The sequence below is a fragment of the Procambarus clarkii genome, chromosome 26 (assembly GCF_040958095.1).
Source record: "Procambarus clarkii isolate CNS0578487 chromosome 26, FALCON_Pclarkii_2.0, whole genome shotgun sequence".
In the NCBI taxonomy this organism is placed as follows: domain Eukaryota; kingdom Metazoa; phylum Arthropoda; class Malacostraca; order Decapoda; family Cambaridae; genus Procambarus; species Procambarus clarkii.
Window position 1 is genome coordinate 41,845,076 of NC_091175.1, and position 21,852 is coordinate 41,866,927.

The 21,852-nt window shown below is 44.5% G+C and overlaps 1 protein-coding gene across 1 annotated transcript in view; it reads left to right on the forward strand.

Moving 5' to 3' along the window:
• The first annotated feature begins 311 nt into the window (after positions 1-311).
• Positions 312-21,852, forward strand: part of LOC138368944 (mucin-2-like) — a 145,615-nt gene continuing 124,074 nt past the window's right edge. The window contains exons 1-4 of the mRNA XM_069331669.1: positions 312-401; positions 1,231-1,308; positions 2,061-2,095; positions 4,238-4,317. Coding sequence (XP_069187770.1) covers positions 312-401; positions 1,231-1,308; positions 2,061-2,095; positions 4,238-4,317 — 283 coding nt within the window. The remainder of the gene's footprint in view (positions 402-1,230; positions 1,309-2,060; positions 2,096-4,237; positions 4,318-21,852) is intronic.

Below are 21,852 nucleotides of genomic sequence, written 5' to 3' on the forward strand. Positions count from 1 at the left end.
CTACGACATACTCAATGCACTGTGCGAGGTAGCTGGGAATCTACTACACCACTTGTTTAACAAGTCATTCCTAAGTGGAGTGTTGCCCCACACGATAGAAACATGTAATAATTGTTCCCATTTCGAAACCCAATGACCCTGGCAATTACAGACCTATCAGTCTCATGCCATGCCCTTGCAAGACGCTTGAAAGAATCATCCTAAACTGACTGTTGCTCGAAATAGGCAGGTTAGGGGAGGAGTTCAATGGATTTGTTAAAGGATGGAGCACAGCAAATTGTATAGTTAATTACTAAGCTAATGACACAGCTATGTTCTCTGTATTTGTGGACATTAAAAGAGCCCTCGACAAAGCACCGGGAATTGGGATCCTGGACGAGCTTGCATACATCGGTCTCAAGGTGATACTCATGAAATGGATTGAAGACTAACTCACAGGGAAGAAAGCTAAGGTCTGCTTCAACGAAGTAATCTCGAGAACAGTGAGTATGGAACTCGGAACCCACCAAGGAGGGATCTTAAACCCCACACTATTTATTATACTTATGAACGCCATTGCAAATATTTAATTTAGGAAGGAACACAACAAGTGGGATATGCAGATGATGTCCTAATACAAGCTCCCACCTTGGGAAAATTTTACAGTCTATTGAACTCCATGGAAGGAAATGTGTCGAACTCGGTTTCACTCTCTCCACAAACAAGACAAAATCATACTCCCATCACAGGCGGGGAGAAAATAAACAACTACAAATTAATGATGTAACACTTGAATGCGTTGACCACTATCAGTACCTTGGCGTCACTGTTGTCTCTAACAAGTGAAAGAAAGAGGAGCAGAAAGAGGAGCTCGACTAAAGCATTGGAACATGCAAAAGTAGATTCAGGGCACTGAAAGCAATGACCTGGAATGGGCATGAAGCTTCTATTTCTGTGCTTAAAATGATGTACACAGCTTATGTGCGCTCTGTCATAGACTTTGCCACACCAGTTTTGTGCACTTATTCCCAAAGTGATTTGAAAAAAAACTTGAAATTATAAAAGATAAAGCCATGACAATTATTCTTGCAGTCCCAAGAAGTGCCAAAACGTCTAATCTACGAGAGGAGTTGTCCCTCCTCAGTGTTAAAAGCCGAATTCAGGAACTGAATGCTAAGCTTGCAATTAAGATAGCCAGAGAACCCCATTACAATGGTGTAGCCAAAAAAATAAGTTCTGTGTTACTTTCAGGGGGAAACAGGAGAAGCAGAAAACGTCATCACAGATCCCTCTGCTGCCTCGAAGAACTTCACCTGCTTGAGCAAGCCCGTGAGCTCCTGCCTGTAGAGAGGTTACCTCCCTGGGAGGATGACTCATGCAGGATTATCATCAATGAAATGTCAACAAAAATTCCAACATGATAGCTCAAGAAATGAGGCACAATTAGCTGGAGGAAATCTATAAAGAAGCCGGAATTGAGTTGGAGCAAATCTACACTGATGGGTCATCTAACCCTGTCAATAGCAGGGCTGGTGCAGCATACAATGTAATTAGGAATAATGCATTACAACGCGGAAATGAAGGACAAGCCTGTATTGAGAATTATACCTCTTCAATACAAGCGCAGTTAACTGCCAATGTTATGGCGTTAAGATTCCTTGAACGAAACACTAATGGTGCAGTGATCTACATTGATTCTAAGCAGTGCTACAAAGTCTTACTAAAAATCGGACAGAAAATCTTGCGATAGTCGCTGAGATTAGGAGCTGTGAGGGTACTAACCAACCAGGAAAGAGTCATCAAGTTTCTGTGGATCCCCTCCCATGGTGGAATATGTGGGAATGAACGAGCAGATGTGCTGGCTGCTGAAGGCGCTGAAGGAGACCATATTGAATACTTCATACCCAAGACTCTTCTACAAATTAGAGGTATTGTCAGGCAACATCACCGTGACAAGGTTACTAAGGAAAGGAGGAGTGAAGAACAAATCAGTGAATCTGTACGCTGATACAATGTGGTTGCAGCTGGCAATCCCAATCATTATGGGATTGCTATAATCACAATTGCCTTAATTATAACAGTTGGGCAGAGGAGTTGCAGAATCTGTGAATCTGTGGTGAGAGTGACGTGCACCGCCTAGACCAGTACCTGTGAGTGTTTGGACATCTAATATTATTAGAAATATTTGTTGAATAATAAACCCCACATTGTTTGAGTTAGGAAAACGCTGTTTGTCAAATATTGATACTGTTCTTAAAAGATTTCCCCCATTTTGAACCCGCAAGATAACGTAAGATTTTAAGGGTTGACGAATGTTAATCTTCTTGTTTGATAAGCTGTTCAATTGAGACAGTTAAGCAAATCCCAGCTGTGTCTGGGTACAAGTGACAAGATGAACAACCCAGCGGGTTTTCTTCCTATTGGGGAGTGTTGTACATGCTGCTATGGCGGTGTGTCCACTCACATGAAGAGCGGCGCTGCCCAATACTGTCACTATGGCGGTGTGTCCACTCACATGAAGAGCGGCGCTGCCCAATACTGTCACTATGGCGGTGTGTTCACTCACAGGATGAGTGGCGCTGCCCAATACCGTCACTATGGCGGTGTGTTCACTCACAGGATGAGTGGCGCTGCCCAATACTGTCACTATGGCGGTGTGTTCACTCATAGGATGAGTGGCGCTGCCCAATACTGTCACTATGGCGGTGTGTTCACTCATAGGATGAGTGGCGCTGCCCAATACTGTCACTATGGCGGTGTGTTCACTCATAGGATGAGTGGCGCTGCCCAATACCGTCACTATGGCGGTGTGTTCACTCATAGGATGAGTGGCGCTGCCCAATACCGTCACTATGGCGGTGTGTTCACTCATAGGATGAGTGGCGCTGCTCAATAAACTTGCCCATCGAGGCCAAATTTAAACATTTTAAAATATTCTCTGATTATAAATGAATATTTTCATCTATAGATTTAACTAATATAATACCTATTACAATGGCTGTAATTCCATTGAGAATAATGTCACGTCGGCCAACGTGGTTTCAACTGACAGCTGATGACATACACTGTCCTCTGATATCCGACAGCACCAGACTAGCTGTCATATTAACGAGACTAGCTCGAGTGTACTTGGAGTGTGCACTGTTCACATGTCGGTGTGCACTCTCCACCGCCCATTGTCAGCTAGCTGGTGCTCTCTACTCTCACTGGCGTGAAATCAACTCCTAGATCGTTATCTTTGTCCGTTTTTAATGGAGGATTTCATTTCCCATTCGGTGCTTTGTGTATGGCCTCCTGCTCCCTCCACCTTGCTTCATTACCTTACATTTACTTGAGTTGAACTTAAGTAGCCATTTGTTGGATTATTTCTTCAGTTTGTCTAGGTCGTCTTGTATCCTCTTGCTATCTTCCTCGGTCTTAATCCTCCTCTTAATTTTTGTATCATCACCAAATATTGGGAGGAACGAGTCTATTCCCGGGGGAGCCGGTGGCTGAGCGGACTGGACGCGTGATCCTGTGGTCCCGGGTTCGATTCCGGGCGCCGGCGAGAAACATTGGGCAGAGTTTCTTTCACCCCTGATGCCCCTGTTACCTAGCAGTAAATAGGTACCTGGGTGTTAGTCAGCTGTCACGGGCTGCTTCCTGGGGTTGGAGGCCTGGTCGAGGACCGGGCCGAGGGGACACTAAGCCCCGAAATCATCTCAAGATAACCGTCTCAAGATAACCATCTCTCCCTCTAGCAGATCGTTTACATATATCAGGAAACAGGATAGGACAAAGGTCTGAACCCTATGGGACTCCACTGGTGACGCCTCGCCACTCCGAGACCTCACCTCTCACAGTGACTCGCTGTCTTCTGTTGCTTAGGTACTTCCTTATCTACGTGAGTACCTACATTTTTACTCCCGCCTGCATCTCAAACTTATACAGTAATCTTCAGCGTGGTAAGGTATCAAAGACTTTCTGACATTCGAAAAATATGCAGTCTGCCCAGCCCTCTCCTTCATGTCTGAATTGTGTTGCCTGGTCGTAGAATTCAATTAATCATGATATGTAACATTTGCCATCATTGAACATATGCTGGTGATGTGTTACAAAGGGATTTCTCTCCTGATTTTCTACTAGTTTTCCTCACAATCTTCTCCATCACCTTGCATGGTATGCAAGTTAGAGACATTGGCCTGTAGACCAGTGCCTTCTATTTATCTGCCTCCTTGTATATTAGAGCTTCATTAGCCTTCTTCCAAATTTTTGGCAGTTCTTCTGTTGCCAGTGTCTTGTTATACACCGATGAGAAATGTAAGCACAGTGCTTCTACTCCTTCTTTTAGAATCCATGGTGAGATTCCATCTAGGGTCTGAAGCCTTTGCCACATCCATTTCAAGCAAATAATTTATTTCCTCCTTACTTGCAATTTCTAACTCATCCAGATGTGTGTGGTTAGATATTCCCTCCCTTGGTTCAGAAACTTCTTGCTCTGTTGTGAAGACTTCCTATTCTTCACACACCTCCTAATCATTTGAAGTGAATCTGTCTGCCCTTATCCTCACTTCTATTATCTGTTCCTTCTCTGTTGTTTTCCTTCTGATGTGGCTGTGCAACAGTTTGGGTTCAGTCAGGGCTTTATTTGCTATGTAATTTTCGTACTGTCTGTCTGCCTCTCTTCTGACCCTGAGGTGCCCATTAGTATCTTCCTCCCCTCTGGTGTCCTGTTATTTCTGTAATTTCTCCATATCCTAGTACTTAGTTGCTTTACCACTGTGGTGCTCAGTACACCACTGTGCTGCTCAGTACACCACTGTGCTGCTCAGTACACCACTGTGCTGCTCAGTACACCACTGTGCTGCTCACTACACCACTGTGCTGCTCAGTGCACCACTGTGCTGCTCAGTACACCACTGTGCTGCTCAGTACACCACTGTGCTGCTCAGTACACCACTGTGCTGCTCAGTACACCACTGTGCTGCTCAGTACACCACTGTGCTGCTCAGTACACCACTGTGCTGCTCAGTACACCACTGTGCTGCTCAGTTCAACACTGTGCTGCTCAGTACACCAATGAGGTGCTCAGTACACCACTGTGCTGCTCAGTACACCACTGTGCTGCTCAGTACATCACTGTGCTGCTCAGTACTCCACTGTTTGGCTCAGTACACCACTGTGCTGCTCAGTACACCACTGTGCGGCTCAGTACACCACTGTGCTGCTCAGTACACCACTGTGCTGGTCAATACACCACTGTGCTGCTCAGTACACCACTGTGCTGCTCAGTACACCACTGTGCTGCTCAGTACATCACTGTGCTGCTCAGTACACCACTGTGCTGCTCAGTACACCACTGTGCTGCTCAGCACACCACTGTGCTGCTCAGTACACCACTGTGCTGCTCAGTACACCACTGTGCTGCTCAGTGCACCACTGTGCTGCTCAGTACACCACTGTGCTGCTGAGTACACTATTGTGCTGCTCAGTACACCACTGTGCTGCTCAGTACTCCACTGTGCTGCTCAGTACACCACTGTGCTGCTCAGTACACCACTGTGCTGCTCAGTACACCACTGTGTGGCACAGTACACCACTGTGCTGCTGAGTACACCACTGTGCTGCTCAGTACACCACTGTGCTGCTCAGTACACCACTGTGCTGCTCAGTACACCACTGTTGTATCTCAACTTGCACTATATTACAGTATAGTCACAGTATAGATACATCAGAGGCATGCTCCCTCCTCCTACACACAGGCCTCCTAAACGCCAGGAACACAAGGCGAGAGGTTGAAGAAACGCCACTCGGTAAATATAACTATATTCACAATATAACTTTGAGTATACCACATGGTTCACAGCTGTATACCCGCACCTACAGTACACTGTAAGTCACCGCTCGTATATCACCCCAGCAACCGGTGGTCACCTCCTGGGTTCTAATTACCTTATCTCTAAATCTCAGGAGACATACATTACCTCTCTCTTAAATTAGCAGCCAATGTTAGTACTCATATACTCACACATGGTCCTATACTCACACATGGTCCTATACTCACACATGGTCCTATACTCACACCTGCTCCTATACTCACACATGGTCCTATACTCACACATGGTCCTATACTCACACATGGTCCTATACTCACACATGGTCCTATACTCACACCTGATCCTATACTCACACATGGTCCTATACTCACACATGGTCCTATACTCACACCTGGTCCTATACTCACACATGGTCCTATACTCACACCTGCTCCTATACTCACACATGGTCCTATACTCACACATGGTCCTATACTCACACCTGCTCCTATACTCACACATGGTCCTATACTCACACATGGTCCTATACTCACACCTGCTGCTATACTCACACATGGTCCTATACTCACACATGGTCCTATACTCACACCTGCTCCTATACTCACACATGGTCCTATACTCACACATGGTCCTATACTCACACCTGCTCCTATACTCACACATGGTCCTATACTCACACCTGCTCCTATACTCACACATGGTCCTATACTCACACCTGGTCCTATACTCACACATGGTCCTATACTCACACATGGTCCTATACTCACACATGGTCCTATACTCACACATGGTCCTATACTCACACCTGATCCTATACTCACACATGGTCCTATACTCACACATGGTCCTATACTCACACCTGGTCCTATACTCACACATGGTCCTATACTCACACCTGGTCCTATACTCACACCTGGTCCTATACTCACACATGGTCCTATACTCACACATGGTCCTATACTCACACCTGATCCTATACTCACACATGGTCCTATACTCACACCTCATCCTATACTCACACCTCATCCTATACTCACACATGGTCCTATACTCACACATGGTCCTATACTCACACATGGTCCTATACTCACACCTGATCCTATACTCACACATGGTCCTATACTCACACATGGTCCTATACTCACACCTGCTCCTATACTCACACATGGTCCTATACTCACACCTGATCCTATACTCACACATAGTCCTATACTCACACATGGTCCTATACTCACACCTGATCCTATACTCACACATGCTCCTATACTCACACCTGGTCCTATACTCACACCTGGTCCTATACTCACACATGGTCCTATACTCACACCTGGTCCTATACTCACACCTGCTGCTATACTCACACATGGTTCTATACTCACAGTCCTATACTCACACCTGGTCCTATACTCACACATGGTCCTATACTCACACATGGTCCTATACTCACAGTCCTATACTCACACCTGGTCCTATACTCACACCTGGTCCTATACTCACACCTGGTCCTATACTCACACCTGGTCCTATACTCACACCTGGTCCTATACTCACACCTGCTGCTATACTCACACATGGTCCTATACTCACAGTCCTATACTCACACCTGGTCCTATACTCACACATGGTCCTATACTCACACATGGTCCTATACTCACACCTGCTCCTATACTCACACATGGTCCTATACTCACACCTGCTCCTATACTCACACATGGTCCTATACTCACACCTGCTCCTATACTCACACATGGTCCTATACTCACACCTGCTCCTATACTCACACATGGTCCTATACTCACACCTGCTCCTATACTCACACATGGTCCTATACTCACACATGGTCCTATACTCACACCTGATCCTATACTCACACATGGTCCTATACTCACACATGGTCCTATACTCACACATGGTCCTATACTCACACATGGTCCTATACTCACACCTGCTGCTATACTCACACATGCTCCTATACTCACACATGGTCCTATACTCACACATAGTCCTATACTCACACCTGGTCCTATACTCACACATGGTCCTATACTCACACCTGGTCCTATACTCACACATGGTCCTATACTCACACCTGCTCCTATACTCACACATGGTCCTATACTCACACCTGCTCCTATACTCACACATGGTCCTATACTCACACCTGATCCTATACTCACACATGGTCCTATACTCACACATGGTCCTATACTCACACATAGTCCTATACTCACACCTGGTCCTATACTCACACATGGTCCTATACTCACACATGGTCCTATACTCACACATGGTCCTATACTCACACCTGCTGCTATACTCACACATGCTCCTATACTCACACCTGCTGCTATACTCACACATGGTCCTATACTCACACATAGTCCTATACTCACACATGGTCCTATACTCACACATGGTCCTATACTCACACATGGTCCTATACTCACACCTGCTGCTATACTCACACATGCTCCAATACTCACACCTGCTGCTATACTCACACATGGTCCTATACTCACACATGGTCCTATACTCACACCTGGTCCTATACTCACACATGGTCCTATACTCACACATGGTCCTATACTCACACCTGGTCATATACTCACACCTAGTCCTATACTCACACATGGTCCTATACTCACACATGGTCCTATACTCACACCTGCTCCTATACTCACACATGGTCCTATACTCACACCTGCTCCTATACTCACACATGGTCCTATACTCACACCTGATCCTATACTCACACATGGTCCTATACTCACACATGGTCCTATACTCACACATAGTCCTATACTCACACCTGGTCCTATACTCACACATGGTCCTATACTCACACATGGTCCTATACTCACACATGGTCCTATACTCACACCTGCTGCTATACTCACACATGGTCCTATACTCACAGTCCTATACTCACACCTGGTCCTATACTCACACATGGTCCTATACTCACACATGGTCCTATACTCACACCTGCTCCTATACTCACACATGGTCCTATACTCACACCTGCTCCTATACTCACACATGGTCCTATACTCACACCTGCTCCTATACTCACACATGGTCCTATACTCACACCTGCTCCTATACTCACACATGGTCCTATACTCACACCTGCTCCTATACTCACACATGGTCCTATACTCACACATGGTCCTATACTCACACCTGATCCTATACTCACACATGGTCCTATACTCACACATGGTCCTATACTCACACATGGTCCTATACTCACACATGGTCCTATACTCACACCTGCTGCTATACTCACACATGCTCCTATACTCACACATGGTCCTATACTCACACATAGTCCTATACTCACACCTGGTCCTATACTCACACATGGTCCTATACTCACACCTGGTCCTATACTCACACATGGTCCTATACTCACACCTGCTCCTATACTCACACATGGTCCTATACTCACACCTGCTCCTATACTCACACATGGTCCTATACTCACACCTGATCCTATACTCACACATGGTCCTATACTCACACATGGTCCTATACTCACACATAGTCCTATACTCACACCTGGTCCTATACTCACACATGGTCCTATACTCACACATGGTCCTATACTCACACATGGTCCTATACTCACACCTGCTGCTATACTCACACATGCTCCTATACTCACACCTGCTGCTATACTCACACATGGTCCTATACTCACACATGGTCCTATACTCACACATGGTCCTATACTCACACATGGTCCTATACTCACACATGGTCCTATACTCACACCTGCTGCTATACTCACACATGCTCCTATACTCACACCTGCTGCTATACTCACACATGGTCCTATACTCACACATGGTCCTATACTCACACCTGGTCCTATACTCACACATGGTCCTATACTCACACATGGTCCTATACTCACACCTGGTCCTATACTCACACCTGGTCCTATACTCACACATGGTCCTATACTCACACATGGTCCTATACTCACACCTGCTCCTATACTCACACATGGTCCTATACTCACACCTGCTCCTATACTCACACATGGTCCTATACTCACACCTGATCCTATACTCACACATGGTCCTATACTCACACATGGTCCTATACTCACACATAGTCCTATACTCACACCTGGTCCTATACTCACACATGGTCCTATACTCACACATGGTCCTATACTCACACATGGTCCTATACTCACACCTGCTGCTATACTCACACATGCTCCTATACTCACACCTGCTGCTATACTCACACATGGTCCTATACTCACACATGGTCCTATACTCACACCTGGTCCTATACTCACACATGGTCCTATACTCACACATGGTCCTATACTCACACCTGGTCCTATACTCACACATGCTCCTATACTCACACCTGGTCCTATACTCACACCTGGTCCTATACTCACACATGGTCCTATACTCACACCTGGTCCTATACTCACACATGCTCCTATACTCACACCTGGTCCTATACTCACACCTGGTCCTATACTCACACATGGTCCTATACTCACACCTGCTGGCCCTAGGGAACTCAGACTCCTGGAACTCAGTCCTGGCCCTAGCTGAGTCCATCCCAGGTCCTGACCCCTGGCTGAGTCCACCCCAGGTCCTGACCCTAGCTGAGTCCACCCCAGGTCCTGGCCCTGGCTGAGTCCACCCCAGGTCCTGGCCCTGGCTGAGTCCACCCCAGGTCCTGGCCCTAGCTGAATCCACCCCAGGTCCTGACATTAGCTGAGTCCACCCCAGGTCCTGACATTAGCTGAGTCTACCCCAGGTCTTGGCCCAAGCTGAGTCCACCCCAGGTCCTGACCCCTGGCTGAGTCCACCCCAGGTCCTGGCCCTGGCTGAGTCCACCCCAGGTCCTGGCCCTAGCTGAATCCACCCCAGGTCCTGACATAAGCTGAGTCCACCCCAGATCCTGACCCTGGCTGAGTCCACCCCAGGTTCTGACCCTGGCTGAGTCCACCCCAGGTCCTGACCCTGGCTGAGTCCACCCCAGGTCCTGACCCTGGCTGAGTCCACCCCAGGTCCTGACCTCTCGCTGAGTCCACCCCAGGTCCTGGCCTTAGCTGAGTCCACCCCAGGTCCTGGCCTTAGCTGAGTCCACCCCAGGTCCTGGCCTTAGCTGAGTCCACCCCAGGTCCTGGCCCTCTACATCGATGTCCTGTCCAGCACTGAGAGGTGCCGTGTGCTGATGGCGTCTCTTGGAGCCTCCTCAGCCCTCTTGCAGTCAACGCGTGATCGAGGGCTCCCACGCCCGCCAGGCCTGGCAACACCGTCCCTAACTGCCTTTGCGGTCACCTCTCTGAAGCGCCGCCTCTCCTCAGTCCGGGGAAGCCATCTGGCCTACCCTGACCTGTGATCAATAGCTGCCAACCACACACTGCCTCGAATTGATTTGCCATTGTCATAAACGCTGTGTAAACTGCTTCCGCTGCCAGTACACTGAGAGAGAAATTACTAGCTAAATTTACACAATAATCTGGGTAGAAATTACAAAGTTTTTAATTTAATGATTAAAATTATGATTAAACTACCAGATTAAACTATTGGTTCCTCATTTGCATTTCGTATTTTTACCTTTTGGACTGTGACAAACTTGTCTGCTGCCTCCGTACACTTCTGCGTGATGTGGTCCATCATGTCTTGTGCAGCCTGGTCTCTGAGCCCTGTTACCCCATGGTATAGCTGTAAGGAATTGTTCACTTTGCACCTTCCTGCAAAGTAACTGCTTCTTAAAGGTGCTTCATTTAACTCTCTCTCTCTCCTTGATGTTGTCAAATGGTCACTCTTCCCCCTTGGTGTTCTGAGATGAACACTGCCATTCTTGGTGTTCTCAGATGAACAGTCTCCCTCTTGGTGTTCTGAGTTGAACACTGTCACTCTTGGTGTTCTGAGATGAACACTGCCATTCTTGGTGTTCTGGGATGAACACTCTCCCTCTTGGTGTTCTGGGATGAACACTGTCACTCTTGGTGTTCTGAGATGAACACTCTCCCTCTTGGTGTTCTGGGATGAACACTGTCACTCTTGGTGTTCTGGGATGAACACTCTCCCTCTTGGTGTTCTGGGATGAACACTGTCACTCTTGGTGTTCTAAGATGAACACTCTCCCTCTTGGTGTTCTGAGATGAACACTGTCACTCTTGGTGTTCTGGGATGAACACTCTCCCTCTTGGTGTTCTGGGACGAACACTGCCATTCTTGGTGTTCTGGGATGAACACTGTCACTCTTGGTGTTCTGAGATGAACACTCTCCCTCTTGGTGTTCTGGGATGAACACTGTCACTCTTGGTGTTCTGGGATGAACACTCTCCCTCTTGGTGTTCTGGGATGAACACTGTCACTCTTGGTGTTCTGGGATGAACACTCTCCCTCTTGGTGTTCTAAGATGAACACTCTCCCTCTTGGTGTTCTGAGATGAACACTGTCACTCTTGGTGTTCTGGGATGAACACTCTCCCTCTTGGTGTTCTAAGATGAACACTCTCCCTCTTGGTGTTCTGAGATGAACACTGTCACTCTTGGTGTTCTGAGATGAACACTGTCACTCTTGGTGTTCTGAGATGAACACTGTCACTCTTGGTGTTCTGGGATGAACACTGTCACTCTTGGTGTTCTGAGATGAACACTCTCCCTCTTGGTGTTCTGGGATGAACACTGTCACTCTTGGTGTTCTGGGATGAACACTCTCCCTCTTGGTGTTCTGGGATGAACACTGTCACTCTTGGTGTTCTGGGATGAACACTCTCCCTCTTGGTGTTCTAAGATGAACACTCTCCCTCTTGGTGTTCTGAGATGAACACTGTCACTCTTGGTGTTCTGGGATGAACACTCTCCCTCTTGGTGTTCTAAGATGAACACTCTCCCTCTTGGTGTTCTGAGATGAACACTGTCACTCTTGGTGTTCTGGGATGAACACTGTCACTCTTGGTGTTCTGAGATGAACACTGTCACTCTTGGTGTTCTGGGATGAACACTCTCCCTCTTGGTGTTCTAAGATGAACACTCTCCCTCTTGGTGTTCTGAGATGAACACTGTCACTCTTGGTGTTCTGAGATGAACACTGTCACTCTTGGTGTTCTGAGATGAACACTGTCACTCTTGGTGTTCTGGGATGAACACTGTCACTCTTGGTGTTCTGAGATGAACACTGTCACTCTTGGTGTTCTGGGATGAACACTGTCACTCTTGGTGTTCTGAGATGAACACTCTCCCTCTTGGTGTTCTGAGATGAACACTGTCACTCTTGGTGTTCTGGGCTGAACACTGTCACTCTTGGTGTTCTGGGCTGAACACTGTCACTCTTGGTGTTCTGAGTTGAACACTCTGCCTCTTGGTGTTCTGAGATGAACACTGTCACTCTTGGTGTTCTGAGATGAACACTGTCACTCTTGGTGTTCTGAGATGAACACTGTCACTCTTGGTGTTCTGAGATGAACACTGTCACTCTTGGTGTTCTGGGATGAACACTGTCACTCTTGGTGTTCTGAGTTGAACACTCTGCCTCTTGGTGTTCTGAGATTAACACTCTCCCTCTTGAGCCGTACTCTTACCCATCAGATCTCTTAAACTTACTCTTAAATACTTCAAATGAATACAAAATTGCCCATTCAGACGTTCAGAGAGACTTGCCGTATTCTCATCAAGCTCTTTGATTATATATTCTTTTATAAATTTAAAAGTTTAAAAGAACTTTACGAATTAAATTTCAAATGTAGGATATATTTCCTGCCTTTGTGATCTGTTTCTTATCCTTAAAACTGACATTGACTATTTTTGCCACTTTCAACAGTTAGATAAGTCTCTATGCAACTTTGTTTACGACTTTCCGGAAATTTGATATTGCAGGCATTATGTAATAGTCTGGGAAAGTTATGGTGGCTTTAATATCGGTCTGCACTGAGGGAACCAACATGGGAGTGTGCCTTAATGCTGAGAGTGAGAGCCATGATAGGTACAAGTGGAGTGTTGTCAACCTTGCCCTCACACACAGCTCCAGGTGGAAGCAGGTTGATGACGAAATTGGTAGAGTCCTACCAATTGACAGGTCCTGGCCAATAATGGATATTCTTATGGATATATCGAAGATATCATTAAAATGAATGTTAACCGCCAAGCAACCACCAATGAAGCAGACAACGACACACTGTAAGTCCCAACTATTAATATATTATACAGGAACTTCTTCAAGATTCTAGACGGCTCACCAAACGGAAAAGAGGGTTGTTACAAATAATATGTGTGGGGCTTCTATGGGGGACTGGTACTATTAAGGGGTAAGGGTAGTTAGAAGACAAGAGTATCAAATATGGGAGAGCTAAAAGGCCCGGCCCCCAAAATAAACTATCCACAGTAGTAATAACTTGCTACAAGACCATATATGTTAGTCTAAGGGTTGATCAACGCACTCCCACACTGGAAGAAGGGATACTCTGTAATTCATGTACTTATTTATTAACCCCTTAACAACCCCCCATATACACTCACACAAATAACAATAATAATAACTTTACCACACTATCTTACGTTAAAAGCCTTGGTCCACCTAGGCAGGATACAAGGTTTACACTAATAACAAGCTAGGGTAAAGTACTACTGGATAAGCACTGAAGCTGGATGCAGCTTAGGGTAGTGAGACCATGTGGTACCCTAATACAAAACACAACACTTAGGGGTACCCAAAACACTGGCAAATACTATCCCCAGGTCTCACCAATATTTACTATCAGAGTAGGCACACTTAACACCATATAATACTTAACTTAAGGGTACAGGAACTTAGGGTAAGGGAAATAAGTAAGAGGAGAAGGGAGGAGATTAGGGGTGCAGCCACAGAGTAGGTCTCGTCCGCACGAACGCCAGCCAGAGAAGGACCTCCTAGCGACCGGCTAGGCCTCCCATGTCGTGGTGCCGGAAGGAGCCTAATTGATCGTGCAGCTAAGCACATTAAAGATCTTTCCCTATGCAACGTATTGTTACTTTACAAATGATTAGAAAGTATTAGTAAGCAAAGTTGGTGCCTATGTTATTATTTAATAATCAACCCCCAGCTCAGTCTTTAAATGCTCTTTGAGAAACAATAATAGTCTTACGTCTGGCAGGGAAGATACAAACAATTGCCGTTCGAGATGCACTCAACTGTACTACCAGAAAGTTTAATAGCTCAATTTTGACCTCTGGTTTCCACTGGAGAACCAAGGGTCGTAACAAGGGTCCTGAAAAACATTATTGACAGAAGTGTGACCGCTACTGACACAAACAAGACAACTGAACTGTCAATATACAGCAAGAGTACAAAGACTGCCAACTTCCTCGTGAAAAACATCCCTGACACCATAAAAAAAAACTCTTGTAAGCGATGACTGTCATCTGTGTCTTCATATGCCCACCTGGGGACTGTCAGCCTTATCGAACTCAATATATAGGCAGGACTACAACATCCCTTTCGAGGTGTTGGAAATCCGACACATAACATGTTAACATAGTAAGTGTGGGAAAACCCGACACTTATCCTATATACACATCACGTATCACCAGTTTAAGCATTTAAATTAATAGAAAACTGTTATCTATGCTTCAACTTAATTAAAGATACCATAAAGTATAGCTTAGCTCCCTTAGTACCTAAGTAAGAATATTGGGGAAAAATAATATTGGAACACTGCCTCAGGGAAGGAGGGGGCGAGTCATGTTCGAGCAGAATGTAAACAAAGGCAAGAGCGGGTACTCCCTCAGGCGCCCCACAGGTCTCCCACTAGACCCCCAATAGTGAGCCAGCCATAACAACCTCTACATCAACTACGGGAAGTATTGTATCCGGTCTACAAATTGAATATAATTTAACATAATTTATATGGGCCTGTATAATTATATGTCGTGTAGTCCGGTTATAATGAACGAGAACCCCCAAAACAGGGTAAGTTAAGTCTCTTTACTCAATCCCCATTTACTACATGTCACACCTGTACTTTATATGTTAATGGAGTCATTTTTATGGCCCATTCCATCAGCAGCTAAGCTGGTGATCTGGAGATATTAGTTGAGCTGACCACCTGCACGAAACAATGACTTCTTGCATACATTAGCTGCCCTTACAGACGCCATTACAAGGGACACCCTGGACCACATGTGCCACACTCTGGACCACATGTGCCACACCCTGGACCACATGTGCCACACTAACAGAAGAGGGAACAGCCTAAACAGACCATAGCAACCATCACAGCTAAGGCCACCCATTTACATTATATTAACTGAGTAGTTTGTAGTATTAACAAACACTGTAGTCAAATTACCACCATATGTGATATAATTTATATGATGCAAACGGTAAATGTTTATAGCTTATTATATCACAACCAATTGTGGGATAAGTTGTCCACATTTACCACCCATTATGTGCAGGTAAAAACTAGCAGGCTGAATTTAAAATACAGTCCACTTAGATCCATAATTCAATATTGAAGTAAACTAAAAAATATGAAATAAATATTCACTAATTAAAAAGCACATTCTGCCTGCTAGGATTACCCCACACAAGGCGCCTAACAATGCACAAACGTCATGCCTCTATCAAGGAACATACTGTCTCTACAAATAACCAGACCATCACAGAGCCAGATGTGAGCTTAATGAGTAAATGATGAATAATGTTATCAGTATTTTCCAGGTGAGTAGTTGTTAGTAAATACGAATTGAAAATTAATTTGTGGATAAGTCTGTCTTCGAATACAACAGAGTTTCATTCTAATATATTAGCTAACAGTACCAAAATAGGGAAATATGACCTAATTTATGCCTTTAGGGACTGTGGAAACCTCGACAATAGGTAGAAATGTAGTGTTTAAGAATCTCCTGAGAATTCTATAGAATATTTTACTACTAATAGCATTTAAAATAAAGAATTCATGCTAGAACTTATCATCATTATCAAATAGTTTATAATCATTTAATAATTTACAGATAATACAAGCTCTATTAAATAAACTTGATTCATTCAGTTTTTATAGCTTAGGATAAAAGCTAAGATATATAATGTGAACCCAATTTACAGATACGTCAGTATATGTAGAACCCCCGCAGCTCTACCAACTGAGCCACCAGCACCCAACAATAGAGGTTCCCAGGACACTAATATGCTGTCCAGCCACCATAGTGTGCTAGTGGCTCAGTAGGTAGAGCTGCTGGGTGTACTTTTGTGGTCTGCAGTGCGAGGCTCCTAAAGTCCAGGTAAATGAAATGTTATTATCCACAATATGGCGGTTAACAATTGATATGACTTGAACATGGATCTCCTAACACTTTCAGGCCAAAGTGGCACCCCTGGGAAGGCCTAAGGTTTCAGTTGGACAACAGATTGGTGTCCTTGAATCCTTCTCTATTATAGGTGCTGATGGCTCATTATGTAGAGCTGCAGGCAGAGCTTTTGTGGTTTGGGTCCTAAATATGGATCTAACTTTAACTTTGGTGACATTAAGAGTATTAGAACAGTGGCTGATGAAGTGAATGTTGGCAGGTGTGGGGGAATTCTACCCGTGATTAATTTGATTAGTAATTCAAGAGATTGTTTTTAATTGTATTCATTTTATCTTGAGGTTATCTTGAGATGATTTCGGAGCTTTTTAGTGTCCCCGCGGCCCGGTCCTCGATCAGGCCTCCACCCCCAGGAAGCAGCCCGTGACAGCTGACTAACACCCAGGTACCTATTTTACTGCTAGGTAACAGGGGCATGGGTGAAAGAAACATTGCCCATTGTTTCTCGCCAAGACAAGAGTATCAAATATGGGAGAGCTAAAAGGCCCGGCCCCCAAAATAAACTATCCACAGTAGTAATAACTTGCTACAAGACCATATATGTTAGTCTAAGGGTTGATCAACGCACTCCCACACTGGAAGAAGGGATACTCTGTAATTCATGTACTTATTTATTAACCCCTTAACAACCCCCCATATACACTCACACAAATAACAATAATAATAACTTTACCACACTATCTTACGTTAAAAGCCTTGGTCCACCTAGGCAGGATACAAGGTTTACACTAATAACAAGCTAGGGTAAAGTACTACTGGATAAGCACTGAAGCTGGATGCAGCTTAGGGTAGTGAGACCATGTGGTACCCTAATACAAAACACAACACTTAGGGGTACCCAAAACACTGGCAAATACTATCCCCAGGTCTCACCAATATTTACTATCAGAGTAGGCACACTTAACACCATATAATACTTAACTTAAGGGTACAGGAACTTAGGGTAAGGGAAATAAGTAAGAGGAGAAGGGAGGAGATTAGGGGTGCAGCCACAGAGTAGGTCTCGTCCGCACGAACGCCAGCCAGAGAAGGACCTCCTAGCGACCGGCTAGGCCTCCCATGTCGTGGTGCCGGAAGGAGCCTAATTGATCGTGCAGCTAAGCACATTAAAGATCTTTCCCTATGCAACGTATTGTTACTTTACAAATGATTAGAAAGTATTAGTAAGCAAAGTTGGTGCCTATGTTATTATTTAATAATCAACCCCCAGCTCAGTCTTTAAATGCTCTTTGAGAAACAATAATAGTCTTACGTCTGGCAGGGAAGATACAAACAATTGCCGTTCGAGATGCACTCAACTGTACTACCAGAAAGTTTAATAGCTCAATTTTGACCTCTGGTTTCCACTGGAGAACCAAGGGTCGTAACAAGGGTCCTGAAAAACATTATTGACAGAAGTGTGACCGCTACTGACACAAACAAGACAACTGAACTGTCAATATACAGCAAGAGTACAAAGACTGCCAACTTCCTCGTGAAAAACATCCCTGACACCATAAAAAAAAACTCTTGTAAGCGATGACTGTCATCTGTGTCTTCATATGCCCACCTGGGGACTGTCAGCCTTATCGAACTCAATATATAGGCAGGACTACAACATCCCTTTCGAGGTGTTGGAAATCCGACACATAACATGTTAACATAGTAAGTGTGGGAAAACCCGACACTTATCCTATATACACATCACGTATCACCAGTTTAAGCATTTAAATTAATAGAAAACTGTTATCTATGCTTCAACTTAATTAAAGATACCATAAAGTATAGCTTAGCTCCCTTAGTACCTAAGTAAGAATATTGGGGAAAAATAATATTGGAACACTGCCTCAGGGAAGGAGGGGGCGAGTCATGTTCGAGCAGAATGTAAACAAAGGCAAGAGCGGGTACTCCCTCAGGCGCCCCACAGGTCTCCCACTAGACCCCCAATAGTGAGCCAGCCATAACAACCTCTACATCAACTACGGGAAGTATTGTATCCGGTCTACAAATTGAATATAATTTAACATAATTTATATGGGCCTGTATAATTATATGTCGTGTAGTCCGGTTATAATGAACGAGAACCCCCAAAACAGGGTAAGTTAAGTCTCTTTACTCAATCCCCATTTACTACATGTCACACCTGTACTTTATATGTTAATGGAGTCATTTTTATGGCCCATTCCATCAGCAGCTAAGCTGGTGATCTGGAGATATTAGTTGAGCTGACCACCTGCACGAAACAATGACTTCTTGCATACATTAGCTGCCCTTACAGACGCCATTACAAGGGACACCCTGGACCACATGTGCCACACTCTGGACCACATGTGCCACACCCTGGACCACATGTGCCACACTAACAGAAGAGGGAACAGCCTAAACAGACCATAGCAACCATCACAGCTAAGGCCACCCATTTACATTATATTAACTGAGTAGTTTGTAGTATTAACAAACACTGTAGTCAAATTACCACCATATGTGATATAATTTATATGATGCAAACGGTAAATGTTTATAGCTTATTATATCACAACCAATTGTGGGATAAGTTGTCCACATTTACCACCCATTATGTGCAGGTAAAAACTAGCAGGCTGAATTTAAAATACAGTCCACTTAGATCCATAATTCAATATTGAAGTAAACTAAAAAATATGAAATAAATATTCACTAATTAAAAAGCACATTCTGCCTGCTAGGATTACCCCACACAAGGCGCCTAACAATGCACAAACGTCATGCCTCTATCAAGGAACATACTGTCTCTACAAATAACCAGACCATCACAGAGCCAGATGTGAGCTTAATGAGTAAATGATGAATAATGTTATCAGTATTTTCCAGGTGAGTAGTTGTTAGTAAATACGAATTGAAAATTAATTTGTGGATAAGTCTGTCTTCGAATACAACAGAGTTTCATTCTAATATATTAGCTAACAGTACCAAAATAGGGAAATATGACCTAATTTATGCCTTTAGGGACTGTGGAAACCTCGACAATAGGTAGAAATGTAGTGTTTAAGAATCTCCTGAGAATTCTATAGAATATTTTACTACTAATAGCATTTAAAATAAAGAATTCATGCTAGAACTTATCATCATTATCAAATAGTTTATAATCATTTAATAATTTACAGATAATACAAGCTCTATTAAATAAACTTGATTCATTCAGTTTTTATAGCTTAGGATAAAAGCTAAGATATATAATGTGAACCCAATTTACAGATACGTCAGTATATGTAGAACCCCCGCAGCTCTACCAACTGAGCCACCAGCACCCAACAATAGAGGTTCCCAGGACACTAATATGCTGTCCAGCCACCATAGTGTGCTAGTGGCTCAGTAGGTAGAGCTGCTGGGTGTACTTTTGTGGTCTGCAGTGCGAGGCACCTAAAGTCCAGGTAAATGAAATGTTATTATCCACAATATGGCGGTTAACAATTGATATGACTTGAACATGGATCTCCTAACACTTTCAGGCCAAAGTGGCACCCCTGGGAAGGCCTAAGGTTTCAGTTGGACAACAGATTGGTGTCCTTGAATCCTTCTCTATTATAGGTGCTGATGGCTCATTATGTAGAGCTGCAGGCAGAGCTTTTGTGGTTTGGGTCCTAAATATGGATCTAACTTTAACTTTGGTGACATTAAGAGTATTAGAACAGTGGCTGATGAAGTGAATGTTGGCAGGTGTGGGGGAATTCTACCCGTGATTAATTTGATTAGTAATTCAAGAGATTGTTTTTAATTGTATTCATTTTATCTTGAGGTTATCTTGAGGTGATTTCGGAGCTTTTTAGTGTCCCCGCGGCCCGGTCCTCGATCAGGCCTCCACCCCCAGGAAGCAGCCCGTGACAGCTGACTAACACCCAGGTACCTATTTTACTGCTAGGTAACAGGGGCATGGGTGAAAGAAACATTGCCCATTGTTTCTCGCCGGCGCCTGGGATCGAACTCAGGACCACAGGATCACAAGTCCAGCGTGCTGTCCGCTCGGCCGACCGGCTCCCTCTAATTCTATCTAAGCAGAATCTATTTTAAAATTTATTGTCAGCAGTAAACTTCCCTTCACACATTTCGGGGGGTTTCATATTTTAATCTTACTGTAATTAAACAGTAAATCTAATTATTAATGAGTTATATTAATCTATTATTTGGATAAAATGTATAATAGCCTCAGGTGTTGTGTAGTGGACGGGACTCGGTCTGTCACACGTGGTCCGTCCTGGACGTGTATTAATGGTGAGCGCGAGTCTTGGGCTGGTACAACTCTACTGATGTCTGGTGTGCTCACCTGGGGACACGATACAACGTAACGTCTACCAAGAACCGACATATTTCCAATGTAGTACTTAAATGTGGCTATAGGCACTTACCCTTGTGGGTGGTGTCGTTCTGGGCCCTAAAGATTAATTCTAGATGTGAGGGTATGGGTTTGCAACAGCTAAACCTTCTACAAGTGTGAGGTGCACGAATGCTCCCGTCACTGGGCACGTAAGTGGGCGTGCACTTGGATTTGGCAACTCTTACACGAGTCATCCCATGTTTAGGCTCGTTGGAGAGCCTAGGTCATCAGCATTCCAAATATGTTACAATGGTCGTTGTAGTAAATTTGTGGAAATAGTTGGAGCGTGTAGCAGTTTTACTGCCAGAGAATCAGGGAGACAGCGAAGCTAGAGTGGAGCGGGTGGGGAGGCGTGAGGTAAGCACCCACCCCGAGCAGTTCTCATAGCAACC